The sequence below is a fragment of the Pteropus medius genome, unplaced genomic scaffold, assembly GCF_902729225.1.
Source record: "Pteropus medius unplaced genomic scaffold, Ma_sr-lr_union100, whole genome shotgun sequence".
In the NCBI taxonomy this organism is placed as follows: domain Eukaryota; kingdom Metazoa; phylum Chordata; class Mammalia; order Chiroptera; family Pteropodidae; genus Pteropus; species Pteropus medius.
This window is the reverse complement of record NW_024349797.1, coordinates 7,606,719-7,631,385: the sequence shown is the minus strand read 5'-3', so window position 1 is coordinate 7,631,385 and position 24,667 is coordinate 7,606,719. Positions and strand designations below refer to the sequence as shown.

At 33.6% G+C, this 24,667-nt stretch overlaps 1 protein-coding gene across 12 annotated transcripts in view; it reads left to right on the top strand.

Moving 5' to 3' along the window:
- CEP128 (centrosomal protein 128) overlaps nt 1-24,667 on the top strand; it is a 348,588-nt gene that overhangs the window by 50,633 nt on the left and 273,288 nt on the right. For all 12 annotated transcript variants that reach the window (XM_039883945.1, XM_039883939.1, XM_039883938.1 and 9 more), the window contains 2 exons: nt 1,092-1,208; nt 23,853-23,939. In XM_039883945.1, coding sequence (XP_039739879.1) covers nt 1,092-1,208; nt 23,853-23,939 — 204 coding nt within the window. The remainder of the gene's footprint in view (nt 1-1,091; nt 1,209-23,852; nt 23,940-24,667) is intronic.

The following is a 24,667-nucleotide window of genomic DNA, read 5'->3' as shown; positions in this document are numbered from 1 at the left end:
TTTAAGCACTAGAAGTTTGAAATGCCAGACTTATCAAGCTTAGTAAATATTAACCGCTAATTTTTTTGAGAGAATATTTTTGCCTAGCCTTCATTGAATAATTAAATTTATGTTTAACGATGTGTTTTTAAAGAACAACTCGACCTGAGGTATAATTTACTATAAAATTAAGCTGTTTTAAGTGTACAGTGAAATGATTTTTAGTCAATGTACCAAGTGGTGCAGCCATCACCATTGCCCCAGTAAGATCCCTGGTGACTAGGACTTTTCTTGGCTGTAGAGAAATGATGGCAAAAGATTTCTTATAACAGGGCTGTATTTATTGCTTCTCTTAAATGAATACAAATGTCTTCTGTCCACCTGCACCAAATATACACATCGTCAGATAGTATACATTATTTTAGGGGACTATATAATGGTAACACGTGAAGTGTTTTTGAATTTGCCCAAATTTTAGCAAGGAAAGTCTTGCATGAGAGAGGAAAAAAATCTTTCATGTCATTTTAGAGAGTCTCAATTAAACATCTTTCAGTTTGACTTTAGTTTTTGATCTTTTACAGCTGATTTATTTTTAGCAGATCACAGTAGAAAAGATTGACAAACTAATGAAAAGCCCTTTTAATTATTTGCCACACATAAACATCAAAATCTTCCTAGGCAAGTTGTGCTTATAGATAATTAAAATGATAAAGAACTAAATAGATAAAGTAGTTTATCATTACCAGACTAATAAATGCAGTCGTTTGCAAAATTGCCGTTTTCCTTCTTTTTCACCAGAGGGCACTCTTTTCTAGTTTATTACTTTTTGTTCTGATCTATTGAATTAATATTTTGTACTTTGAAAAATGTAAGTCCTTTATTGGGATACAGTTTGGATTATTTGGAGTCTAATTATTTTCTTTTATAACTTCCAGCCAATTTTCTTGTGATCTGTTTTATAATTGTGTCGTGAAAAAGGGCTCTAGAAACACGCCACTCTTAAATGCTTTAGACAGTAGTTGCATCTGGTATAAAATATCTCTTCAATTTTAGTCTTTTTTTTTCTTCCTAACAGCTCTCTAATGTCACCATTTCTGTTTGTTCATATTAAGGCTTCAGATCGGGTGGAGCGACGGCTTCAGGAAATAGAAAGAGAGATGCGCACAGAAAGAGAGCTGGTGGAAAGACGCCAGGATCAACTGGGACTTATTTCTTTGCAGCTGCAAGAGGTTTGTGAAAAACACCTTCTCCAGATGTTAACCTTGAGTTTGGACATTTGTTCAGCCATTGTTAAAATGGTTAAAGTTCCTTAGTTTGTTGCATGTGACAGTATAATTCAGTCCATATGAGTAGTATGGTATATCGGAACGGTTATAGTTTAGTGAAGACAGCCCGATCCGGGTCAAACCCAGAGTCTGCTGCTTGCTGCCTGTGTGACCTTGGGCAAGTTCCTTAACTTCTCTAGGCCCATTTTCTCTGTGGAAAATGGAAATAATAATAGTATTTACCTAATCAAATTGGTGTGAGGATAAATGAGCTAATGCCAGTAAGGCACTTAATATACTTACTGTCTGGCATGTACTCAAAAAATGTTAACTGAAAGTATAATTTTACTCTGATTAATTTTTCTTGACATGAATTAGGGGTTAGCAAACTATGGCCAATGGACCAAATCTAGCCCATTGCCTACTTTTGTAAATAAAATTTTATTGGAACACAGCCATTCCCATTCATTTCCAATCTGTCTGGGTGCTTTCGTGACAGAATGGCAGAGTTGAGTAGTTGTGGAAGAAATTGTATGGCCCACAGAGCCTAAAATATTGACTCTCTGGACCTTCATAGAAAAAAATTTGCCAACCCCTGGACTAGACTATCATCAAACCACTTAAATATAGAGGTCACTTACCCTTTTGATACCCTTTTTATATTGAAATTTCAGGCTTATGAAGAAGTTGAAAATTTAGAACAAAGAATTTCTCTATGTCCTGTACCTACATTCCTCCAATATTCACATTTTACCAGACCGGCTTTATCATTTTTTCTATACACATCTGCACACACACACACCACACACACAAATTGTTTTGAATTAGTTGCACACACAAGTAAATACTTTTACACCTAAATAATATGGCATAATTTCCATAATCACAGGAAATTAACATTTGCTCAATACTATGATTTAATCTATAGGTTTTATTCAACTTTTGCCACTAATGTCCTTTTCTTGTCCAAGATACAATACAGGATCACATACAGCCTTTGGCTGTCATGTCTCTTTAGTCTCCTTTAATCTGGAACAGACTTTTAGTCTGTCTTTGTCATTCATGACCTTGAAAATTTAGTAGAGTACTGGCCAGTTACTTTGTTAGAATGGCTTTCGTTTTGGGTTTGTTGATGTTTTCTCATGACTAAATTCAAGTCATGGACTTTTGGTAGGAAACCCAGAGAACCGATGCTGCCCCCTTCCCAGGATATCGTGTCAGGAGGCATGAAATGTCAATTTATCCCATTACTGGTGAACACTGAACATTTGGTTAAGATGTTGCCTGCCAGGTTTATGCACCGTAAAGTTACCATTATGTCTTTTTAATTGTTTATTTTATGGGGATACTCTTTGAGACTTGAAAATAACCTATTTCTTCTTATACCCATAAATTTTAGCATCTATTGTTGATACTTGTGTGACAATTATTATAAGTGATGCTTGATGGCAATTTAAAAAAAAAATCCATCATTTCTTTTATATTTATTAGTTGGAATCCTACTGTAAGGAAGGACTTTGTCTTTTTCTCCATTCATTCATTTAATTCATTTTTATTGGTGTAGATTTGTGAATTCTCATTTTTTTACATTGGTAATATTATTATAGAAAATAAATTTGTTGAAATTTTCTTTAAATGTTTCTTAGATCTATGCATAAAATATAAAAAATTAGAAACAAAAGGAAATGAAGATTAAAAACAAAAAGATGTTTTTCTTTTCCCAAATGATTTTCTCTCAAAGTGATGTTCTACAAATCCACTCATGTGTGCTTAAGATCATTAATCTTTAGTTATGGGCAGATTAAAAAAAAAATTTTAGGTAAAAACACTGCCAATTGAAAATTAGGAACAAGAATTACAACCCTGAAATTATAAATGTAAGCTAATAGAAAAATCTGCTTTTGTTTTCTAAAATTCCATTTTCCTCCATTTAACAAAAGGAGGCATACCCTCGTTAGTTGGTAATTACTTCGAAGAGGATATTTTGTTGAATAATTAGATACAGCATGTGGGTAGCCTTTTTTAAACCTTGATTTTTATACATTTGTTCTCAAAGCAAATTGCATCTGGTAGCATAAGAATAGTACTGAGGAGACAATTGTTCTTTTTTGCAAGAAAAAAATTAGAGAAATTTTCTGTACTTATTTTCTTCTCTCTTTGCAGAATGAACAAAATTACAAAGAAAAGAGGGCGAGGAAGATTGCTTCCCACCCCTCTTTGAGAAACTAGAGCCTGAATATTTGCATTGTAATTGTCAGTTTGACTAAAAGCTTGAGCTGTGATTTGGAATTCCATCTCTGACAGTGTAATAGAGGATCACTATTGATAAGAAATGTTTAATTTCATATTTTGTCACTTTAATATAAGCGGTGACCTATGCGCTTTTAAAAGGTGGTTTTGGATTAAACAGTGCAGTGGAAACTGGAAAGGATTAATTTAGGCTGGTGTGTTTTCCTACTCCTAAGTTAAGTGGCTTAGATTCCTGTGGAAAGGTCATGTTTAAGGAGAGAAAACACTTTGCTTTCTTTTCGATATTAAAAATTACTTATGGAAATACCTGTACTGTTGATAATAGTAATTGATGCATTTTGTTTCTGGCTGCAGAGAGAAATCAAGTGTGTGGGTGAGTAGGTATGCCTGGACTTTTTGCCACTCTGCTCTTCTGCCTCCCTAAAATGTGTAATTCAACATTAGTGAAAATTATGACATTTAAAAATTGTTAAGAGATTAGGAGTGCTCATTAAAAGTTCCAGGATGTCAGACGTTTCTAGGTATAATGTCGTATTACAGGGAGGCAGCCTGTGGCTTTGGCTAAAACCTGCTTTTTAGTGATCTAATGAGGTCCTTAGATCCTCAACGCTTTATCTGTTCCCATTTAATTAAAAACAGTATTAATCATTGGAAATCGGTTGAGGGAAAGGCACTCTACTTGTTTAGAGTTTTTAGGACATTGTTCACTCTTTTTTTTTTTTTTTTTCTTTTTTTCCTATCTGTCTAAGCAAAAGGGCTATGCATACTCTGGAATCCACTTCTTTTTCTGAGCCTCTACCTCTCATATGCTGCTGATGTCACATGAATGTTCGATTTTCATAACTTTGTAAGGACCTTCACTGGTCTTCATATCCCATGGTAAATACTGTTGTTTTGGTAACTAGTAGGTAGGGGTCTCTCTAGAGAGATGAATGTTTTATATTAGTTGTGCGATAATATTCTTTTCATTTGTCTTTTAAATTTTGAATGGTGGTTCTAGTACTCTGAATAGTCGAATTCAAATATTGATACACCTTTAAACATCAGTCTTTCCTTGTTGAACCACTGTGCAAACAATAAAGTGTTATTTAACATTAAGGTACATTTATCATATTATAGACTCCTTTTGATCAGATGCTTGATAGTAAGGTAACTTCGATTAGTTAAATTTAGTGGAGTGGGTAGGAATGGTGGGTGCTAGGGTTACAAAGAAGTATTTAGACTGCATACTCAAGTCAAAACTCTTTTGCAGGTCCAAAATTCACATAAAATCATAGATAAAATATCTAACTCTTGGCTATGGCATCTTAGAAATTCTCAACTTGTTTTTTTTTTACAAGCTGTTTCTTATAAACTATAATTTTTCATCTTCAATTGAATTACTTAAAATGAAAAAGATAAATATATTTCATAGCACATTAAAATGATAGTTTACTCTTCTGCCCCTATCAGCAATAGTCCATGTTTGAATATGACCTAAGGTGATTCAGATGCCCAAACTTTAAAGGTGCTTCGTGGAGAAGTCTGTGGGGCAGGCGAGGCATGGAATCTTAATAGAAGATGGCGAAGATTAAGTGAAGAATTAAGTGTAGGGTGGGAGCTCAGCTCAGAGATTTTTCAGTCTGTGCTCTCATGGAAAACCAGATTATGTGCACTTCATCAATAAAATAAGGCCACATGCAGAAAAATTAAAAGTAATTGATATTGGATTTTTTCAATATTTTTCTTCATCTTTTGACATCTGTACCAGTTATGAGAAACCTAATAAAGACATAGCTATTCATTCCTTCCCAGAAATGTAACTGGCTCCAGAGACTAGGATACTTGGTATAAGAAAAGCCTTGGGTACTGTTTATTAATGTATTTAGTTTGGACTCATTAAAGGAGATGTTTCCAAGGAAGCCAAGAATGCTTTCCTAATGTTGCCTTATTAGTGTTAGCGTTGCCCTTGGGACTTCTATGTCAGATCAGAGGAGGACCTGGCCAGGCAAGTGTTCCAAGGCGGTTTTGCTGACCCTGCCTCCTGAGACTCCCCTGCTTTTTTTGGAGACGTGGAGGCCTTTTCTAAAGCCGGTAGATTCTGTATTCCCCGTCGCTTACCTTTCCAAGGCAGAATTGCAAAACTGTGCTTGGCCATTCACTTTATCCCCTTCTTCTTGTTCCCATGGCCAATGCTTTCTTCTTCGTAGGTATTCCCCACATTTTCACATATTTATTTCAGAGCACAAGCTTCCCTTCCCCCATTGATATTCTTAGATCCCTTTTATATAAACGCCCATTAAACTGCCCTCACATTGACTGTCCCAGTAGTCTCTCCCTGGGCTAGAAAGACCAATGGGATTTACAAGTAAACAAGAGTTTAAAAAATAAAATAGCAGTTTTGTGGAAAGCACAAGGAAAGTCCTTGGGGCATGAGCTCTAGAATTTAATCCTTTGTCAGGCCCAGGCGACCAGATGTTGTATAGTAGGCAGAGAGTAACACAGGCAGGGTGACACACAGGACCTTCAGACTGCCAAGGGGCTGAAAGCACTAAGTATCACAGCAGAACAGCCACACAGGTACTTCTCTGTAGGAAAATGTGTATCAAGGGACGATCCAAAAACTCCTGCTCTAGTGTTTATTCTTCATGGAGTGAAGCTATGTGAGTAGCATAAATCTGGGCCTGACTTGGAGCCACACTTTTATTCTTTTAATCCTGATCCTGTTGACTATTTTCTCCTTCTTTTGCAAAGATGTTTTTTTTTTTTCCCTCACTGCCTAATTTCTAGTGATATATATTATATGAGGTTTTTTTGGTCCTAGATTATTACCGTTAATTACCATTTCTTGATATGTTATCTTTTAATTGTACTTTTTTTGAGCATTTTGCATTTCTGGCATTTAACATAATTTGCACTTAATAAGTATTTGGTGAATGCATTAAGTAATGACCATAATAATACATTGTTTCGATCCAGTGTTTAAGTAGTTTTATTTCTCACTTAGTTCTTTTATAATTTTTATTAAATATTTTTATAAAAATTTATATTCACATAGGATTTAAATAAATGCTAAGCTAAATGTGATTATGTCACGAAATCTCATACAAACATTCTTTTTGAACACAGCTTTATTATTTTCTTGGCTTATTTTCCCCATCTCTTCCCCTTTGCTCTGTCATCATCAGTTACTGCCCACAGTCCCTAAAAAAAAAAAAAGAAACCAGTGTAATAAATAGCCTGGGTTATAGCCCTTTATATTTTTCTTTGTGCTATTAATTAATTATCCTATACGAACATTTGTAGACTACATATACCTTTGCATATATAGGTTTTTTTGGTATGCTTTTATTAAAATAGGATCACATTATATATCTACATGTCTGCATCTTGAAGGTTTTTTTTCTTTTTTCTTTTTTTTTTTCATCTGACCAGTACTTTCTGGAAATTTCTCCTCCTAGCTGATGTGGTTCCAATTTAATCTTTTATTACCATGGATGGATCTTTTATTATACTAGAGGTTACCAGGTTATGTTTCCAAAAGGTTCTAACTCTTCACATTTCTGTCAGCAGTGTGGTTGAGAATTGCCTTCTCACTTCTACCAGTAGTAGTGGTTGTAATTCTTTTTATTTTTGTTAGGCTAATGGCTGTAAAGTGCTAACTCATTTTTATGTTCTTTCGCATTTCCCTGTGGGTGAATTTGAGCATCTTTTCACATATTTGTTGGCAGTTTGCATTCGTGCCTATACAGATTACCTGGTTATCTGCTCATTTAAAGATATTGGATTATTTATATTTTTTCCCAGGAATTTTATTTTTTTAATGATGAGAGGAAGGAATCTAAGTTATTTTTTTTTTGACTAATGAGTTGCCTCAGCATCATTTTTGAATAATTTGTTCTTTCCCCTCTGCTTTAAATGCTACTTCTGTTATGTATCTAGTTTCTTGTGATATCTGTCTGGGATCTATATGCTCTGTCATTGATCTATTTATTTGTCTGTCCCTGAACTGATATCATTTTGTCTTAATTACATTTTGGTAAATGATAATGAAAATCTCCTGTTAAGTTTCATGAAAAATCCTGCTGGCATTTTAACTGTAATTGTAATAAATATAGAGATTAATTTGAAGAGAAGGTGTTTTCTAATGTTTTTCACGAATGTTTTATAATTGTCGGTATAAAAGTCTTGTACATCTTTTGTTGGACTTATTCCTAGGTACTTTTTGATTTTTCTATTGTGAATGGGATATTTTCTTTTATTACATCTCTAATTGGTCATTTATAGTATATAGGAGTGTGACTGGTTTTATGCGTGGCTCTTGCATCCAACAATTTTGTTTAATCATCTTATTAGCTATTTAATTTGTTAGTAGCTTTACTGACGTATCTCACATCTACGGTGTAGATAATCATATCATTTGAAATTAAAGTTAATTTAGTCTCTTTCTTTACAATTCTTTTCGTTGTTTTATTGTACTGCCTAGAAATTCAAGTGCAATGTCGAATAGAAACAAAGATAGCATGAATTCTTGCTTTGTTTCTGTTTATGGGGATGCTTCTAACCTTGTATGGTGTTTGCTCCTAGTTTTTTTGGTGCTATCCTTTATCAGATTAACAACATTGACTCTCAATAAATAATTTAAATGCTCTTTAAATGCGGTCGACTCAATAGATATGAGCTCTCCTTGCATTCCTGAGAACTTTATTTGGTCAGAATTATTTTTACACATTGCTGAATTAATTCGCTAGTGTTTTCTTTTTTTTAATATTTATCTTTATGATTGAGGTCAGTTGATAATTTTCTTTGCACTGCTCTTTTTGTTTTTGGAAGAAAGGTTACATTAATTTCATAAAATGAATTGGGTTGACTTTTTTTTTCTAGTCTCTGACTCTTTAATGTTTGTTAAAACTCACCCATGAAATCATTTGTACCTATTATCTTTTTGGTGGCTGAGATTTTCAATTTCTTCAGGGTGTTTTGGTTTATAGCCTTTTTATTTTTGAATCCAGCCAAGTTATCCATTTTTTCTGTGTTTTGAAATTAATTTAAAGAAGCAATCATAGCCTTGCTTTATTATTTTTCAATATTTTCTGAAGCTATATCTTTCCTTTAATTTTACTTAGTTATTTTCTCCCTTTTCTTTGTCTTGCTAGCATATGATTATTTTATTCATTTTTGTTTTGACTAGTGTTGTTTATTACATTATCAGCTTCTGCTTTTAACTCCAATTTTTCCCCTTTAAAAATTTTTAGTATTACTCTTATTTTTTAAACTTGCAAGTTAGAGCATTAATTGATTTTTCTGTTTTTTAAAATTAATACTGAAAATTTATCACCTAAATACCATATGTTAATGTGCTATTCCTTTATAGTAGTTTATTTCTAAATCTTTTAAAATTTCTCTTACAATTTTCTCTGCAACTCAAGACTTATTTAGGAATGCCTTTTGGAATTTTCAAATATGTGTGTTTGCTTATTTTTAAACTCTATTTTTAATTCGATTCCTTTGAAATTTGTTGACACTTCCATTTTGACCTAGTACCATCATCAATTTTTTTGGTAGGTATTCTCTGAATAAAAAAATGAAACATTTTTTTCTGTTTTTTGGATGTGAAGTTTTATGTGTTTATGTCTGACACACACATACACAATCATATAAATTTAGTAAGTCGGGATCATAGATTCTGTTGTTCTGTATTCTTATTAAATTTCAGTCTAAAGCCTCCCACTGTGATAAAGATTGTCAATTTATTCCTGTGATTTTTGTCACTTTTGCTTTATTTTATGACTGTGGTTTCAAGGATATTAGTTAATTACTTCTTGGTCAGTTATTTTTTAAATTATCATGTAGTGCTTCTCTGGATTTAACAGTCTTTAAGTTGCTGTTTTCATGGCATATGTTTTTTTCCTCTTTATTTTAATCATTTCTCTGCAGTTTTAATTTTGTATATTTCTTATAAACATAGCTGGACTTAAAAAATCTCATGTCTTTTAATGGCTGGATTAGTCAGTTTACACTTACTATGGTTATTGATACATTTGGAAATTTTATTTTTTTAAGATCTCTTGTTTTCTTCTCCCTTTTCTTTCTTGTTTAAAATTGGATTGAAATGTGTTATATGTTTATTTTTATAGTTACTGCTGGCTTTGAAACAATAGATTATATTTCCATTCTTTAGACGGCCATTCAAAAATTCAGTCATTACATATTTAGCTACAAATTACTCTATGGACTCTATGCTTTAGCCGCAGTGATTTCACCTTAAGTATCTTATTAGGACATTTTTCTTCTGCCTCTCAGCATAAACTTATACCTTCTTTTTCTCCAGGCTTAATTGCCAGCTCTTCAGAAAGGATGTCCTCGCACTCCCCCCGCTTTTCTAAAATAGCCCTTTTCTGCCGCATTGCTCCCTTTCATATCATATTAATTCTTTTTCATAGCACTTAACACCACCTCTAATTGTTGTTTATTTGCTTACTTATGTTATTGTATGTCTTCCCCACTGGAGTGTAAACTCCATTGGCAGGAACTTTGTCCATCATGCCTGTTTCTGGGGCATGTAGTACAGTGTCTATCACATAGCAGACATTCTGCGGATAGTTGTCGAAGGAATGAACTTGCTTTCACACTTGCCGCATTGTAACGTTGTTGGTAAAAACACTTTTTTTTCTCTTAAAGGTTTGTGTACATTGTTGTATTATCTACTGCTCTTATTCTTGCAAAGAAAGTGAAAGTGAACAAACTTTAACTCCTTTTAAATGATTTAACCGAAATCCCACAGCAATTCTCCAAGAATTCAGACAATCACAATTAAATTTTAAGTATTTCAGCTTTATAAAAGGAGCATATAAATGGAACAATTTGATATAGTAGGTTACCCTTTTTCAACTAAATTAGAAAAAAAAATTTAGAATAGGACTTCCCAGATATATCAATTCTGAGAATAACACCTCTTTCAAATATTAATTATGGATTTCGGAAAGAATGGTAATTTAGCCATCTGTGTGTGAATAAACTGAGTCTTCGTGGAATTGTTCCTGTTATGGATCAACAACAAATGCTGATTGACTTTGGTTTGGGGACAAATAATGGGCAGAAAAGACTTTTTAAAAGACTGAGGATCCAATTATTTTTCTATTTTAATTTTCAGAACGTTGGTAAGGAAAAAAAATCTTTTAATTTAGGCTTTTCACATAATTTCTATTAAATGTTTCAAATTTAGATGATAAAAATCTTAGTATACTTAATAGATATATAAGTATATAAAATATCTGTACTAATAGAGAATTAGTACAGATCTTTGACCACTAGTCGTCAGTATTGAACCATCAATTGTGACACAGGCATGATTTATTGAAGTTGCTAAACTTTGTTGAAAAACAATTCTTTGTAATATATATATACACATACCTCAACTCTTAGGGCTTTTTGAAAGTATACTTGGCACAAACATTGCAACTGAAAATATCTAATTATTTAATGATAGCTATTTGAAATTTTAAATTTGAAGCAGTGTTGCCCTCCACTGTTGAAAATAAAATGTGACCCAGAGTATTACGTATTAAGACATCTGCTGTATTAACAGGAAAACTATCATTTCTGTGCTTTTTGTTAGAGTTTCTTCATGCTTCCTGTTCAGGATTACAATTCCTTCTTCCTTCTCTCTGTGGAAGACTTTCTACATATAATAAAACAAGTAGAGTCTAATTTGATATGAGAATTTATTTCACTGGAATCATATTTCATACTCTTCCACATTTTATATTTCTGAGCTATACAGAAGTGTTCCAAAGATACTTTCTCTAAATTTTTATCTTATATAGATCTAAACCTTTTTCCTAATTATCATTTTCTTCTCCTTAATAATTGCTGCTTTTGTACCCTGTTGTATACAGCCCCATTTATAATCATATTCTAATGTTATTCTAATGCTACTTATTCTTCCTTTGGCTAATTTTGTTTTTCTTTACTTGATAGAAAAACATTTTTTTATACCTCTATCATGACTTATCACATTTCTAGTTAATTTACATTTCTATTCAGTATCCTGAATCCTCTTCCCCCGCTGCGCCCGCCACCCCGACCCCTTTTAAAATTTAAATACTGAAGCTGTGGTAGTAGTTCTTTCTCAATAAATGAGAAACTTCTTAGGTTTTTCTAACATATCTTTCCATATATATGGTCAAGTTACAGTTATAAATTTATTATGTAAAAGAAATGTTTTACAGTTTTATGTTTATCATTGAGACTGAGATCCTGAAGCGTTGCTAGCCAGTATCAGTCTTGGATGGGAATAAGTCAGAGTGATGTTGTGATTCAAAGCCACAAAGCCTGGACAGACTTGGGTCACTGGAACTCTATTTTCTCTTCTTTCTCCTTCTGACCTGTGGATTTGTTTAGAAGGTGTAACATTTTGTGTGTGTATGTGTGTGAGTGTGTGTGAGGGGGAGCTCATCCTAATAAAAGTAGCTTGTATGATTTATTTCTTAAAGAGATGGGTACTCATCTTGCTCAAATGATTTTAATTTTGTTTTAAAAATTTTATGTTGCCTTATGTCCTTACCTTTTCTATTTCTCCCATTTTCCACATCTAGTCCGTCATTAAAATTCCGTCAGCTGTATTTAAGAAACATTTTCTGAATTTGTAACTTCTCTTTCTTTTTACCACTACTGCCCTCATCTGCCATCCTGCCACTATTTTCCTCTGTCTGGGCTAGTACAGTAGCCTCTTTACTTCCATTCTTATCTCCTTAGATAGAGTCTTTTCCCCACTGAATCAGGTATCGCTACATATTTCTTCAAAATCCTTAAATGGTTTCTCTATCACATTTATAATGAATGTCATCATCTAAAACCCTCTGCCTGGTCCCCTCACCCTATTTTCTTGTCGTTCTTCGTTTTGCCCATTCTAGGCCAACTACATGGCCTTCTTGCTTCTTCATGGACATGGCAGGCACCTCCTGCTTCTGGACATTTGTACTTTCTATTCCCAGAGCCAGGAATTTTCACCTCTGAAAACAATTGCATTGCTTATACTCTCATGTCATTCAAAGCTCTACATCAGAAAGACCTTAGTAACTATCCTAGACGAAATACCCCTCTTCGCTCTTGAGCCTCTTACACTGCTATGCGTTTTTTCTTTATTACTTTTTAATACCTGTCATCTGTCTGTCTTCCTGATCAGAATGCTTTATGAAGGCCGGCACTTAGTATGTTTTGCTCATTGCTGTGTAGTCAGCACCTAGAACAGTGGCTGGCATGCAATAAAGGGGCTACTCTGAGTAAGTATTTCTTGAAGGAGTGAATGCATAAATGTTGCATACTATGTAGTCAGAACTGTACATAGTAAAATATCATTTGGCCAGTGCCATCATGTACTTACTATGTGCCAGGCGCTGTGCTGGGGACTAGGGATTTAGAGATACTTATAATGCTGTCTTGTCCTTTAGAGGCTCCCAGTTTAGTTGAGGAAATAGAAATGTTAACAATCGCTGTAATTCAGTAAGAGTGTCCTTTCAACCTTGCCTAGGCTCAGAGTAGCCCCAGGGGAAATCTTTTCCCCCTTTTGGCCCATTGGGAAAATTTGGGTGGAAGGGATGGCATTTTTGCTGAGACTTTGCATTTTCAAATTATTTTAGGCAATCCTTTTATAAATGTGATTCTACCTTATTATTTACTGCTGCTTGATAAGCACTTTACCTATCTTTGGCCAAAATGTTTACTTAAATTCTGACTCACTGTACTTTTGATTCATAGCATTGCTCTTTGTCTTATTTTATACCATGCTAATTATTTTCTCCTCTCTTTTATGTTTGTTACTGGTGGATAACTTATTTTTTTTCTATAAGGATAAAATAAACACTATTTTCTATAAGGTTATGAAAGAACCATTAATGTCAACATGCTGATGAAAAGGCGATAGAAAAGAAAGATTGGCTCTTTGGGGATTTGTTTTTCAAAGCTGGTTGAGCACTATCTGGCACAGCTTGAAATGTGCAGTTCCTTGGCATTGTGTGTCCTTTAGTCTTCTTCCTTGGTCTTTTTCTTAATTTCTCTTCTTGTCACCCACGTTGGTCCTTCCCCTCTTATTTAACTTATAGTATTTTTAATTAGGCTTTGATCATTTCAGATGACACTAAAAAACACTTTTAATATTCTTTCTGTGGAAAATAATTTTCCCCCAAACTTCTTATAGAAGAGAAAGAGGAAGAGATCTTGGATTTTGCCTCTTTCAACCTTGTACTCACTCAATAATTGAATTTCCACTTACAGAGCAAACTCTCTGTGTAGTTCATGGATATTACAGACACAGTCTCTACAAGCCGTATTGTCTTTCTGGTACTGGGAAACATTGAGAGTAAGAGCGGGTTGAATTGAAGACTATTCTCTTTCAATAATATATTTCAGGAGCCTACTGTTTAATAATGATAAAACAAAAATTGAAAATTTAGAAATGTATCCCACATCTTAGAAGAAATAACATGTAAACTGTTAGCTTGCTAATTAAGGCCTTTTGATTCCTTCGAAGGGTGCAGTTTTATGAGATGATGTGTAGATGTGAGTTGTTCTGAAATTCTTATAATCTTATTTCTATGTAATTAACACTTATGTCATGTCTTCTTAGGCTTTTGACTTTATTAAGAAAATATTACCTAAGACCATTAATTATTAAATGCTTGTAATGTACTGTCTACCCTGTATCACCTCCCCATTTCAACTATCTTTTTCTCAAAATCTCTCGTGTATACTAACTCACGTTTTCTTATTATGCAAGTATTTGAATAATGTGTGATTTTTAGGATGTCTTCCTGGGTCGTAGTTTCCTTGTCCCTACCCTCATTGAATTTAGTCCTCGAACAATTTTTTGTCCCTCTTTTTTTCCTTGATTGTTTGCTTTCTAGGTTCATGAAGTGTCCATACTTATTATTCTCTTTATTATGGCCAATATGACCTGTGGCTCCTTTCTTTATTTCACCTATTCTTCCAGCATATGTATAGGTGTTCTCGTAAAGTACCTCAGATTCTGTTTGGAAATAGTTGAGGTTTGCATTACGAATAAATAGTCTTATTGTTCCTATGAGTTGCATTTAAGTCTGACATATATTTTATTTTTATACCATATATGACTAGATCTCAAAGAATTGTTTAATAACATTTATTTTGCTATGTGTACTTATTTGTTCTTGCCAATATCATCACTGTAAATTATAACAGATAAGGCTAGCATCAATCTGTGTTAGTAGCACCATATGCAAATAGACATTTAATGCTGTTAATGCTATCATGATGAAAAATGTTTGTGCTCTTGTTGACTGAACAGCTGCCTGATAATAGACTGAGATTTTCTGAGTGCAGAACTTGTTTAATTTCTACTTTATGCTTTTCTTGAAGAGTGGAATGTTTCTATCTACATTTTCAGTGAATTTTCCTAGACCATCTGTTTATAAAGCCCTTTCCCATCGTTATCAATTAATATTTATTGGGCAGCTACTGAGTGCATAGTAATATTGTGTAAACAAAGAATACTCTGCTACAGATAGACTTATTCATTGACTTGGTACTGTATTATTTTGATTAGAAACTAGTAAAAAGCAAAACAAAACAAAAACAAAATCCAAAGGCATAAAATAACACCCTCTTACTCTGAACAATGAACGATGTACATTCACGGGGCATTCTGCTCAAATACATATAAAACTTGAGAAATTACAAATTTCTGTAATCATCAGTGATATTCTGTTTGTCAACAATTCTAACCCAGTGTGCCTGCATTTAGAAATTGAAATGAAGTATCACTTTGCTCTGGGATTTCTAATAAAACTGAGTTTCTTTTTCGAGAGGAAACCACTGGATAAAAACAGACCCTCCACTAAGAGCATTTGCTTTTTGATTTTGAAGGGAATCCTGGAAAGTGCACTTGTTGGGCTCACATTTAACTTTACTTGCAAGATTTTTATTGAGTAAAAGATTGCATGAAAATAAAATCCGTTCCAGTAAAAGCAGTGGGATTTTAGGGAATAATACTCATTACCATTGTTGCTTTTGAATTAAACAAGTCAAAAGACCTGTATGTCTTTTCAGCATACCAACTTTGTAGGCGGTAATTAAGGTTTTGTTTTGCAGACTGGCAAATTTAATAACATGTGAAGAATAAAATTCTGAAACTAGTCAATAGGGGTTTTACTTTTGAGTTATTTTTATAGTTATGGTAGTGGGTTTTTACTGATTCACCCATGGTCTTTGGCCTATTTAGCCTTCCATGTGGCCTTTGGCTAAGATTTGGGGTAAAGACTATGGCCGTGGAACAGAGCAAAGGGAATTCACTCTCGCAGTGATTGAACCCGTGACCTTGGTTGGCTTTATTGGCATAGGGTGCCTTAAGTAGTCATAGTCTCCATCTAGGCCATTCTCAAAGAGACGTTTTGAGTTTTATGTATCAAAAACCTCAGGTATCTTTAAAGAACATTATTAAGGATTATAATTACCATCCAAAATAATGCCAATGTACTTGACTACTGATAAATCTTACTTAACTACATGATATTTGATATTACTCTCTCCTTTGAAAAACAGGGATGGTTGCATCTTGTGACTCTACTCACTGTGTGCTTACCACTTCCATCTGGAAAGTACACTGGCAGCAGGTTTTTAGAATGTCTCCCTTTGAAAATCTGTATGGTGTTATAATAGTAATGATCACTGCTAGATTCTCTTTGGAATTCTTTCATGCAGTGATACTTTCACTTAGTAAAGTATTTTTTTTTTAAATTATAGATGTGGGTATAAAATTTTTGTTCCTTGGTTCTGGCTGAAAAGTAAATTTCTTTGAACAATTTAAATAAAATCCTTCTAGCTATTTTTGAGTTAGATATTGGTTGAGGGATTTAGAATATGAATGCATTGTTTTCTGCCTTGAAAAGAAACTTAATTTTTTTTTTTGTTTTCTTTGGTTTTTATTGGCACAGATAATCCCCAACTGGATGAACTTAAATGCTAAAAATTTCCATGACTTTAGCTAGTTTTCATGTGGGAGGAATCTCTAACTTGATTTAGGAAAAAAACAAAATTTAGAAATTCACAGAACTTGACAGAAATAAAATCTGTTTTAATTTAAATGTATAGTATAGGTTCTGAACAATAAAATCCTGCTGTATTATGCATATATATTCCTTTTCAAGGTATATATTATTCTACTGATGTTTGACGGTTTTAGAGCTGTGATTTAGATTTCCAAAAGAGAATTTTGGAAATAGACACTAGAGTTCCATCTTTTAAAAAAAATTCCAATTAATAAGGTTGTTGTTATAGTGTTTTATACATACTAAGTACATAATAACATTTTATCTTTCTTTAAAATATTACAAATGTCCTTAAATATATATATAATTTTTAATATACATAAATACAAACAACTAGTAACTTTAATTTATAGCTCATGTGATCTAATTTAGGTTAAAATATCATTATGTTTTGAAGCTTAAAATACTTTTTTGCTGAGTTTTATTTTGTACCTACATGAAGAATTTAATTATAAAAATACAGTTAAATGAGCAATGAAGCCATGAAAAGACATAGCAGAACCTTAAAGGAATATTACTGAGTAAAAGAAGACAGTCTGAAAAGACCACATCCTGTATTATTCTGACTGTATGACATTCTGGAAAAAGAAAAACTATGCAGACAGGACAAAGATGATTGGTTGCCAGGAGCTGGGTTAGGGAGGGGAAGGATGAATAGGTGGAGCACAGAGGATTTTCAGTGCAGCGAAACTGCTCTGTATGATACTATCGTGATGGATACATGTCATATATTTGTCCACATCCATAGAATGTGTAACACCAAGAGTGAACCCTAATGTAAGCCATAGACTTTGGGTGACTACCATGTGTCCATGTAGGTTCATCATTTGTAATTTGTACCACTCCAGTATGAGATGTGGATAATGGGGGAGGTTGTGCATGTGTGGGGGTGGGCTGATATGGGAAACCTCTGTACCTTCTCAAGTTTGCTGTGGCTCTAAAACTGCTCAAAAAGTCTTTAAAATAAATATACATAGTAAGAGCTGCTATTTTTGTAATTATCACATGGCTTCTTCCTTCTTCATTGTTACTTGAAAAAAAAAAAGTCTGACTTGACAGTTTATGCCTTTAAGTATAATGTTACTGACCTGTTGTTCGACACGAGCACAGACTTGCTTTTCTATGATCTGGTTGGTTTACCAGTGAATCATCTACATGTGCTTGCCTTTGAGACCAAAGGTATGCAGTTGCAGCTCTGCTGAGTAATTAGGATGAGATGGGGTAGTTTTATGTTCATCGTTTTTTTTGTTTTTTGTTTTTTGTTTTTTTTTAATTTCAGTTGCTTGTATGGGGGTTAAGTTGTGACCTTTATTTCATTTCAACTCCATCATTCCTACCCAAGCTTGCTGGTCTGTGTAAAGTAGACAAAGGCCCTTTAATTCTCTATTTGTTCCACATGTTCAAGTGTGTTATTTTTCAGAGCCTCTCGATAAACATGCCTGTTGTCAAAGTCGTGGGAGTTTTTATGGTCAGATGAGATGTCTACAAACATTTCCTTTTTTCTCCTTTCCCCTCCTCTCTAAAAGGAAAGGCTGCATTTAAAATAACATATATAACGGAGAATGCAGAATTATCTACCTCTAAAGAACTGCGGTAGTGCAATACTCAAATGTTAGTCTTTTTGATGGAAATAGGCACACTTAAGGAAAGAAGAAAAACTGTTGCTAAAGATTTAAATGTGCCTCAGGGACCCTCTATTAAGGCTCAATGTTGTTGCTGTGATCTTAAATGTGTGAGAGACAGTCTGAATCCTAGAGCAGGGCACATGATAGCTTTATAGCTAAACTGCTTTTATGAAAAAAATAAGCTTTAAAGGGCAGAATAACAGTAATAGAAATTCATTGGCATGTGATGTTTTTTTCTCTTTTTATAACTGCTTTTACTGGGTCAGTTTTAATATAATTCTAAGTTGATTGATCTAAGTCAAATGGAAAAGAAATCCATTGCGGGCTTATACATTTTAAAAAGGTAGTAAATGACTTAAAGTTTATTATTAAGGTTTAAAGAAATGGCTTCTAATTTCGATTCAGTTAGCTTTTTGAAATGTTTTTCATTGAGTGTTATTTGGGTTTTCAGAAGTTTAAAGTGCATTATATATATAGATATACATGTATATTTATTTACTGGGTCTTAAGAATTAGATTTTTTTTTTTTTTGGTCTTTCATTTTAAACTAGATAATGTAGAAAAGAGGTTCAATCTTCCGGGCTAGAATATTGCTTGTGTGTTTACTTGCTTACTGACTCATGGTATAGAGAAAGTGGAAATAATGCTCAAACTTAATGACGTTTCTAGACCATATGGTGGAAATGCAGTGATTTGCTTTGGGTCGCTCCTCAATACTTCACTTTTCCTCTACTGAAAACAATGGAATTTAGTTCTTACTGACTAAATTTTCAAAGACTTACATATCCGTAGAGTAAAAAGAGAAATAAAAAAGGAGAGTATTAAATAACAGTTTAGGCACCAAGTAGAGGGACAATAGGAAAATATATTATTTTGGAAAAGTGTTATTATAAATAACTGGTCAGATGTCAAAGGTGGAAAGTGAAGAGAAAAGGAAATTTTATTGCAAATTCCTAGGGATCCAAGAGAATTAGAGGTTCTCTTATTTAACTAGCTCATATATGGAAATTTGGATTTAAAAGAAAATAGACAGTTGACTATCAGAAGAATTATGTTTTTATAGGCTATAATTCCATGCACTAGAAATAGAAAACACTATTTAATTGTTAAAAATTCAGCTTATTGATTTTATTTCTTTAGCACCATGTAAAATAATTAATATTTATGCTAGTGATATGAAATGAAGATTGAATACTTATAAGTGTGAGAATGAAAGTAATTATTTCCCACACTGCTTTTTAAGAGGAATGGGTCCTGGTAACTGATAGGTGCTTTCCTTATGGGGTGGGGGATCTGGGGGTGTGTTGGGCATTGTTATGAGTATAAGTATTCAAAATTGAGAACTGGAATAGTGGCAAGTTGCTCTGCATAACTTGGAGGGGGAAATTTAGAAGTGTATGGGGAAGGTCCAGAAGCTACCAAAAAATAAATAAATAAATAAAATAATGAGGCTGGACAAGAAGTAGGGGAGCAGAGAACAGGGGGAAATTCCAGGTTGGAGTTGCCCAGGAGAATTTATAGAACACTCAGTGTTTGATGAAGATTTGAAGAGTGTGCTCCATCCCCCTATATAGTCTTATGAAAATTCTAGATCACTCATTAATGTTTTTGGTGTAAGCAGGTTACTTGGGGTGAATGCCGAGAAGTTCAGCATTCTCTTTACTAGAGTGTAAGTGCAGTTACATTCTATGACAATTACAATGACTGCAACTACAATTTGCAATTAGTACAATTCATAGAGACGACATAGTGAGTACGTAGGTGAGTGCTGGCCTGTGAGTTAATTTACTAGGAATCTGGGTTACGTTAGACTATAAGGCTTGGTGGGGGAAGAATTTGTAGGCCAAAAAGCGCCAATAGTGTTATAGTTGGTCTGGTTTTGAGCTAAAATTCATGGGTGAGACTTTAAGGAAACTTGCATAGCCTCAAAATATCTACCAAAATATTTGTTAATTACTTTAGTGGTTTTAACATATTTCCACACATTCTTTGATAGTCTCTCTCTGGGAGGTGGAGCTTAATTCTTTTACCTTTGAGTATGTGATGGAACTAGTGACTCTCTTCTAACAAATAAAGTATGAAAAGGAAAGAATGCTAACTTTATGACAAAAGGGAAATTTGGCAGAGACCGCCTTACCTTAAGCAATCAAGGTTAACATCACCAGTCCTGAGTCATGTTTATATCGTATACCCTACAATGTGATGCAATGAGAAGGGTACCTACCTCTGTTGTATTCCACGCCCCCTTCCAAATGTATGAGCCGTGTCTACTAATCATGAAATGACTTCAGACAAACCCAGATTGAGGGACATTCTACAGAATACCTGACCTGAAGTTACCTGAAGTATCTCTTTAAAAATGTTGAGATCATAAAAACAAGGGAAGGGTTAGAAACTTCCACAGATTGGATGATACTGAAGAGCCAAGCTGCTCCACAGTGTCCTGAAGTGGATTTTGGTACAAAACAAGAACATTTGATGGTTGAATAAAGTCTGTAGCTTAATGGTTTTGTAACAGTGTCAATGTCTTAGTTTTGATCAATGTACCATGGTTATGAAAGATGTTAATTTTAGAGAGTGCTGGGTGAAGGTTTATGGTAACTCTGAGCTATCTTTATAGCTGTTCTGTAAACGTAAATTATTTCAAAAATATAAAAACTGAAACCCATTCAGGAGATTTTTTTTTTCTAAAGAAAAAACAAACTATGACTTGTGAAAACAGGAAAAGATTATTAATTCTTTGACTTAAGCCCCAAAATAAATGTACATTTTTCAGTTTCACTATACTATGATAATTGTTTTTCCAGAAAGAAAGACAACTTGAGAAAATTGCTTGAGAAAATATGACAATTAATAAAGATGGAAGAAATCTTGAAATCTTACATGTATTTGATGAACAGAGTGGCCAATCATAAAGTGAAGTTGTTATTCAGAGATTATAAAGGGATATTTATTCCTCTACTCAGTAACACGTTTACCACCTAAAATGTTCCAAGTACTATGTTAGAAATAAAATGTGATCATGATAGATGAGGGTTCTGGCCTTCTTGAAACTTATACCTTAGTGATACCAAAACTTTTGTATTACTCTATGGAAATGTAAGTGTCTGGATAAACAAGGATTATCTTGAATGTCTATCTAAGTAAGTATACTTAAGCATATAAATGAATGAATGAAACATTTTTAATGTGTTTAACCGATATAAAGTATGCAGACACTTGGGAAAAGTTAATATAACTTTATTTTTTCGAAAAAAAGTGTTATAGGATTTAAAAAATGTGAGTTTTGGAAATAATGAGAAAGGGGCAGAAGTGGATTAATTCCAGTTAGTAAAATGGAAAAATTTCTTCACTGGAGAATTTCTTGGGTTTAAATTCTTGAGTAAGTTAAACTCTTAGAGGTGCAGTGTGACGTTAAGTCAAGTTATAAAAGCTTAGCAGGTGACTCCTGTTTCTCTAAGCTCAGTAAGCACAGGACAGAGGTCAAAAGAGTCTGGGGCATGAAAAGAAGCACAAAATCCCATGGGAAGGACCTTAGCAACTGCTGGTTAAAAGTTGCAGAGTCCTCCCAGTTAGATTTTGAACTCACCAATGGCAGAGAATGGTGCTTATGTTTGAGATAAACCCTTCTTATTTGTTTATGGCCTCAGTTGACCTCACGTGGCTTAGGCAAGCCTTCACTCATTTGGAGTGGCTTCTGCTTAGGAGCTTAAATCTGGACGTGAGGCTTACTATTTACAGGTTGATGAAATTTATACAATGCCTGATGAAATCTTCCTCAGAATCTATGGTAAAGCCCAGGCTGGTTTTTAATTCAATGAAAAAATATTGAATAGATAACAAATTAAGTTTAACTCATAAAAATAAATGGGGCTAGGTTGGAATGATAATGTAGTGGAATAAAATCATTCAAAATTTTATAAAGTGTTTAAAAATGTAGCACAATTTATATATCTTTTCTTCATATTTCTTTCTCTTTTACACACTCAGTCGCTTTGGGTGGGGAAAGACTGAGGAGACACGGAAAGACTAAAGGTGTCAGCAGTAATTTTCAAGTTTCTAGCATAATTTTGTTCAGGAGAAAACTTATAAACACATCCAACCAGTCAAAATTGAATAGACTATGCATATAGAATTAAATATTATTACAAATTCCACTTATCCTAAATTAAAGAATTTCAAACATCAAAATCACTTGATAACTACCTGAAAGTATTATGATTTAAATACCTTATCGATGTTAACAATTCAATAATCATAATAGTTGGCTTTTATTGAACACTTTAATGCTCTACAAATACCAAATTATTGTCTTCATATCCACGCCATAAGGTTGATATAATTATTAACACATGGAGAGACAGTGCCACTCAATAGTTAAGAGGCAGACAGCCTGAGATTTTGTCCTGTCTCTGTTGCTAGCTAGATGAATGACCTAGTTAGAATGGGCAAGTTATTTAACTACTTTTACCCCAATTTCCCCCTTAATAAAATGGGCTTAATAATAACTCATGGAATTATAAAGATTAAGTGCAAATATTCAACATATATAGTGCATTTATGTAATTATATGTAAGAAGAAGCAGAATGCCTGGACATGGTAACCACTATATAAGTGTTATTATATTATTGTACTCAAAACAAAATTATTTTTCATTCTGATGATGTCTCTCTCCTCAGTTGCCTTTTCTTAGTGAGAATAGGAGCTGTGAAAGAGGAAGTTGAGATCTCATGGATAGGGGCCATGGTTATTTTACCCACGGATTGGTAGCCCCCCCAGCACAGTCCCTGGCATACTGTAAATACATTTAGGAGTTATTTGTTCAACATGTAAGTTAATGAAATTGAATATGATTGATTAAATTTACATCAAAACAGTTTTTCACATATTTTGCTGTTTGCCTAAAAATCATTTTTCTCCTGGACGCCATAGAACCTGTTGGAAAAGATTTCTGGCAATTTGGCTTTTCTCAATCTGGATGGCCTCTACACATACATTTTCTAAGTCTAAATGCTAAAATTGTCAAAAAAATTTTTTGAACAAATAGAATGCCTTTTAGACGTCATGAAAAATTGTTCCAAGTACAAATTTTTTCTTAAGTTTAATTTTAATATAGAAACAAATGCAAACGGATACTTATGTGGTTAACTTTTGAAATTTGTATTTTAAAAAAATTTTTTTCCATTTTATTAATGAGAGAAAAATGCAGAAGAGAATGTTTTTTCCCTCTCTATGTGAAGTATGGTTTGAAAAACATGTTTCTACCTCGATGAGGTTTTTTTCAGGATTTGGAAAACTAGTGAGTATTATGTCTAAATAGTTGAACAGATAATATAACCGTTAAATATTATTATTTCAGCAGGCAGTAAGCTTTGCTTGTTTCTAAAAAAACTGGTAGCTATCTCTACTCTTAATTTTGTAATAAAATGCCCAAAGATGAGAAAAAGTGAAACTAAGTGGAAATTGATGAGGGAGATCAGGAAATTGCTTATATTTTATCCCCACTGAAATGTTCTTAGAACTTCAGTGAATGAGCAGGTTGTAATTCCTTTATATGTTTTGTACAGCTCATATTCACCTTCCTCAGTCTTTTCTTAATAAATCCTAGTAGTGTCTTCAGCTTTATATGTATTTTGGAATAATACATATTTTCCCACCTCTTTCATTCTAGGCATTGAAGAAACAAGAAGCTAAAGCAGATGAAAATGATGGAGAAATGAAAAATAAGCTAAGACAAACTGAAACTGAGAAGAGCCAAGTAAGATTTTGAAAGTTATCTTCTGAAAGAGTAATGCTGTTTGGGGCCGGTGATATTTGTTGAGTGCCTGGAAAGTGTCTCTGAGATCAATTGTGAGAACACGGTAATGCCTTTATGTATTGATGTGCATTTCCTTGATTTGAAGGCTCTGCCATTCTCTGCTACTTGCTCTTAGGAACATATATAGGTCATTTGCTACCTTGTCATCTGGCCACTCTCCTTTGTAGACGCGAGTTAAAATTTATGATTCCTTGCTGGGGAACATTCAAAGAGCTTGACTTTGCTGCAGGGTTTGGAAGACCTGTTGTTTAAAGGCTGGGTATTTTGGATAGGTTAGTTTTCATTATAGAAGATAGTCATACCGAACAGCCTAGAGGAAAAATCCTCTGTTTTTATTAAATATTAAGAACTTTTTGCATATATTCATGTCTGTGACCCTAATGGAGCCTAGCACGTTAGAGTTAGAAAGAAATTCAGAGGCCAAATATTCCTTAGTTTGCAAATGAGTAGATTTGAAGACGAGTACAAGGTAATGAATGCTAAAGTGAAAATTTGCCCGATGTAATGTTCTTTACTTCATTATTGCTTTTTCTATCCAAAATTGCCCCTTTATTTTATTTCTCCAACCAGTGTCAAATTAAACGATACATTCATGCTGCCTTTACTGTATGTCATGTCATCAGGTTTTCCCTTTGGGACTTAAGATGCTGATACAACCCAGGGACTGT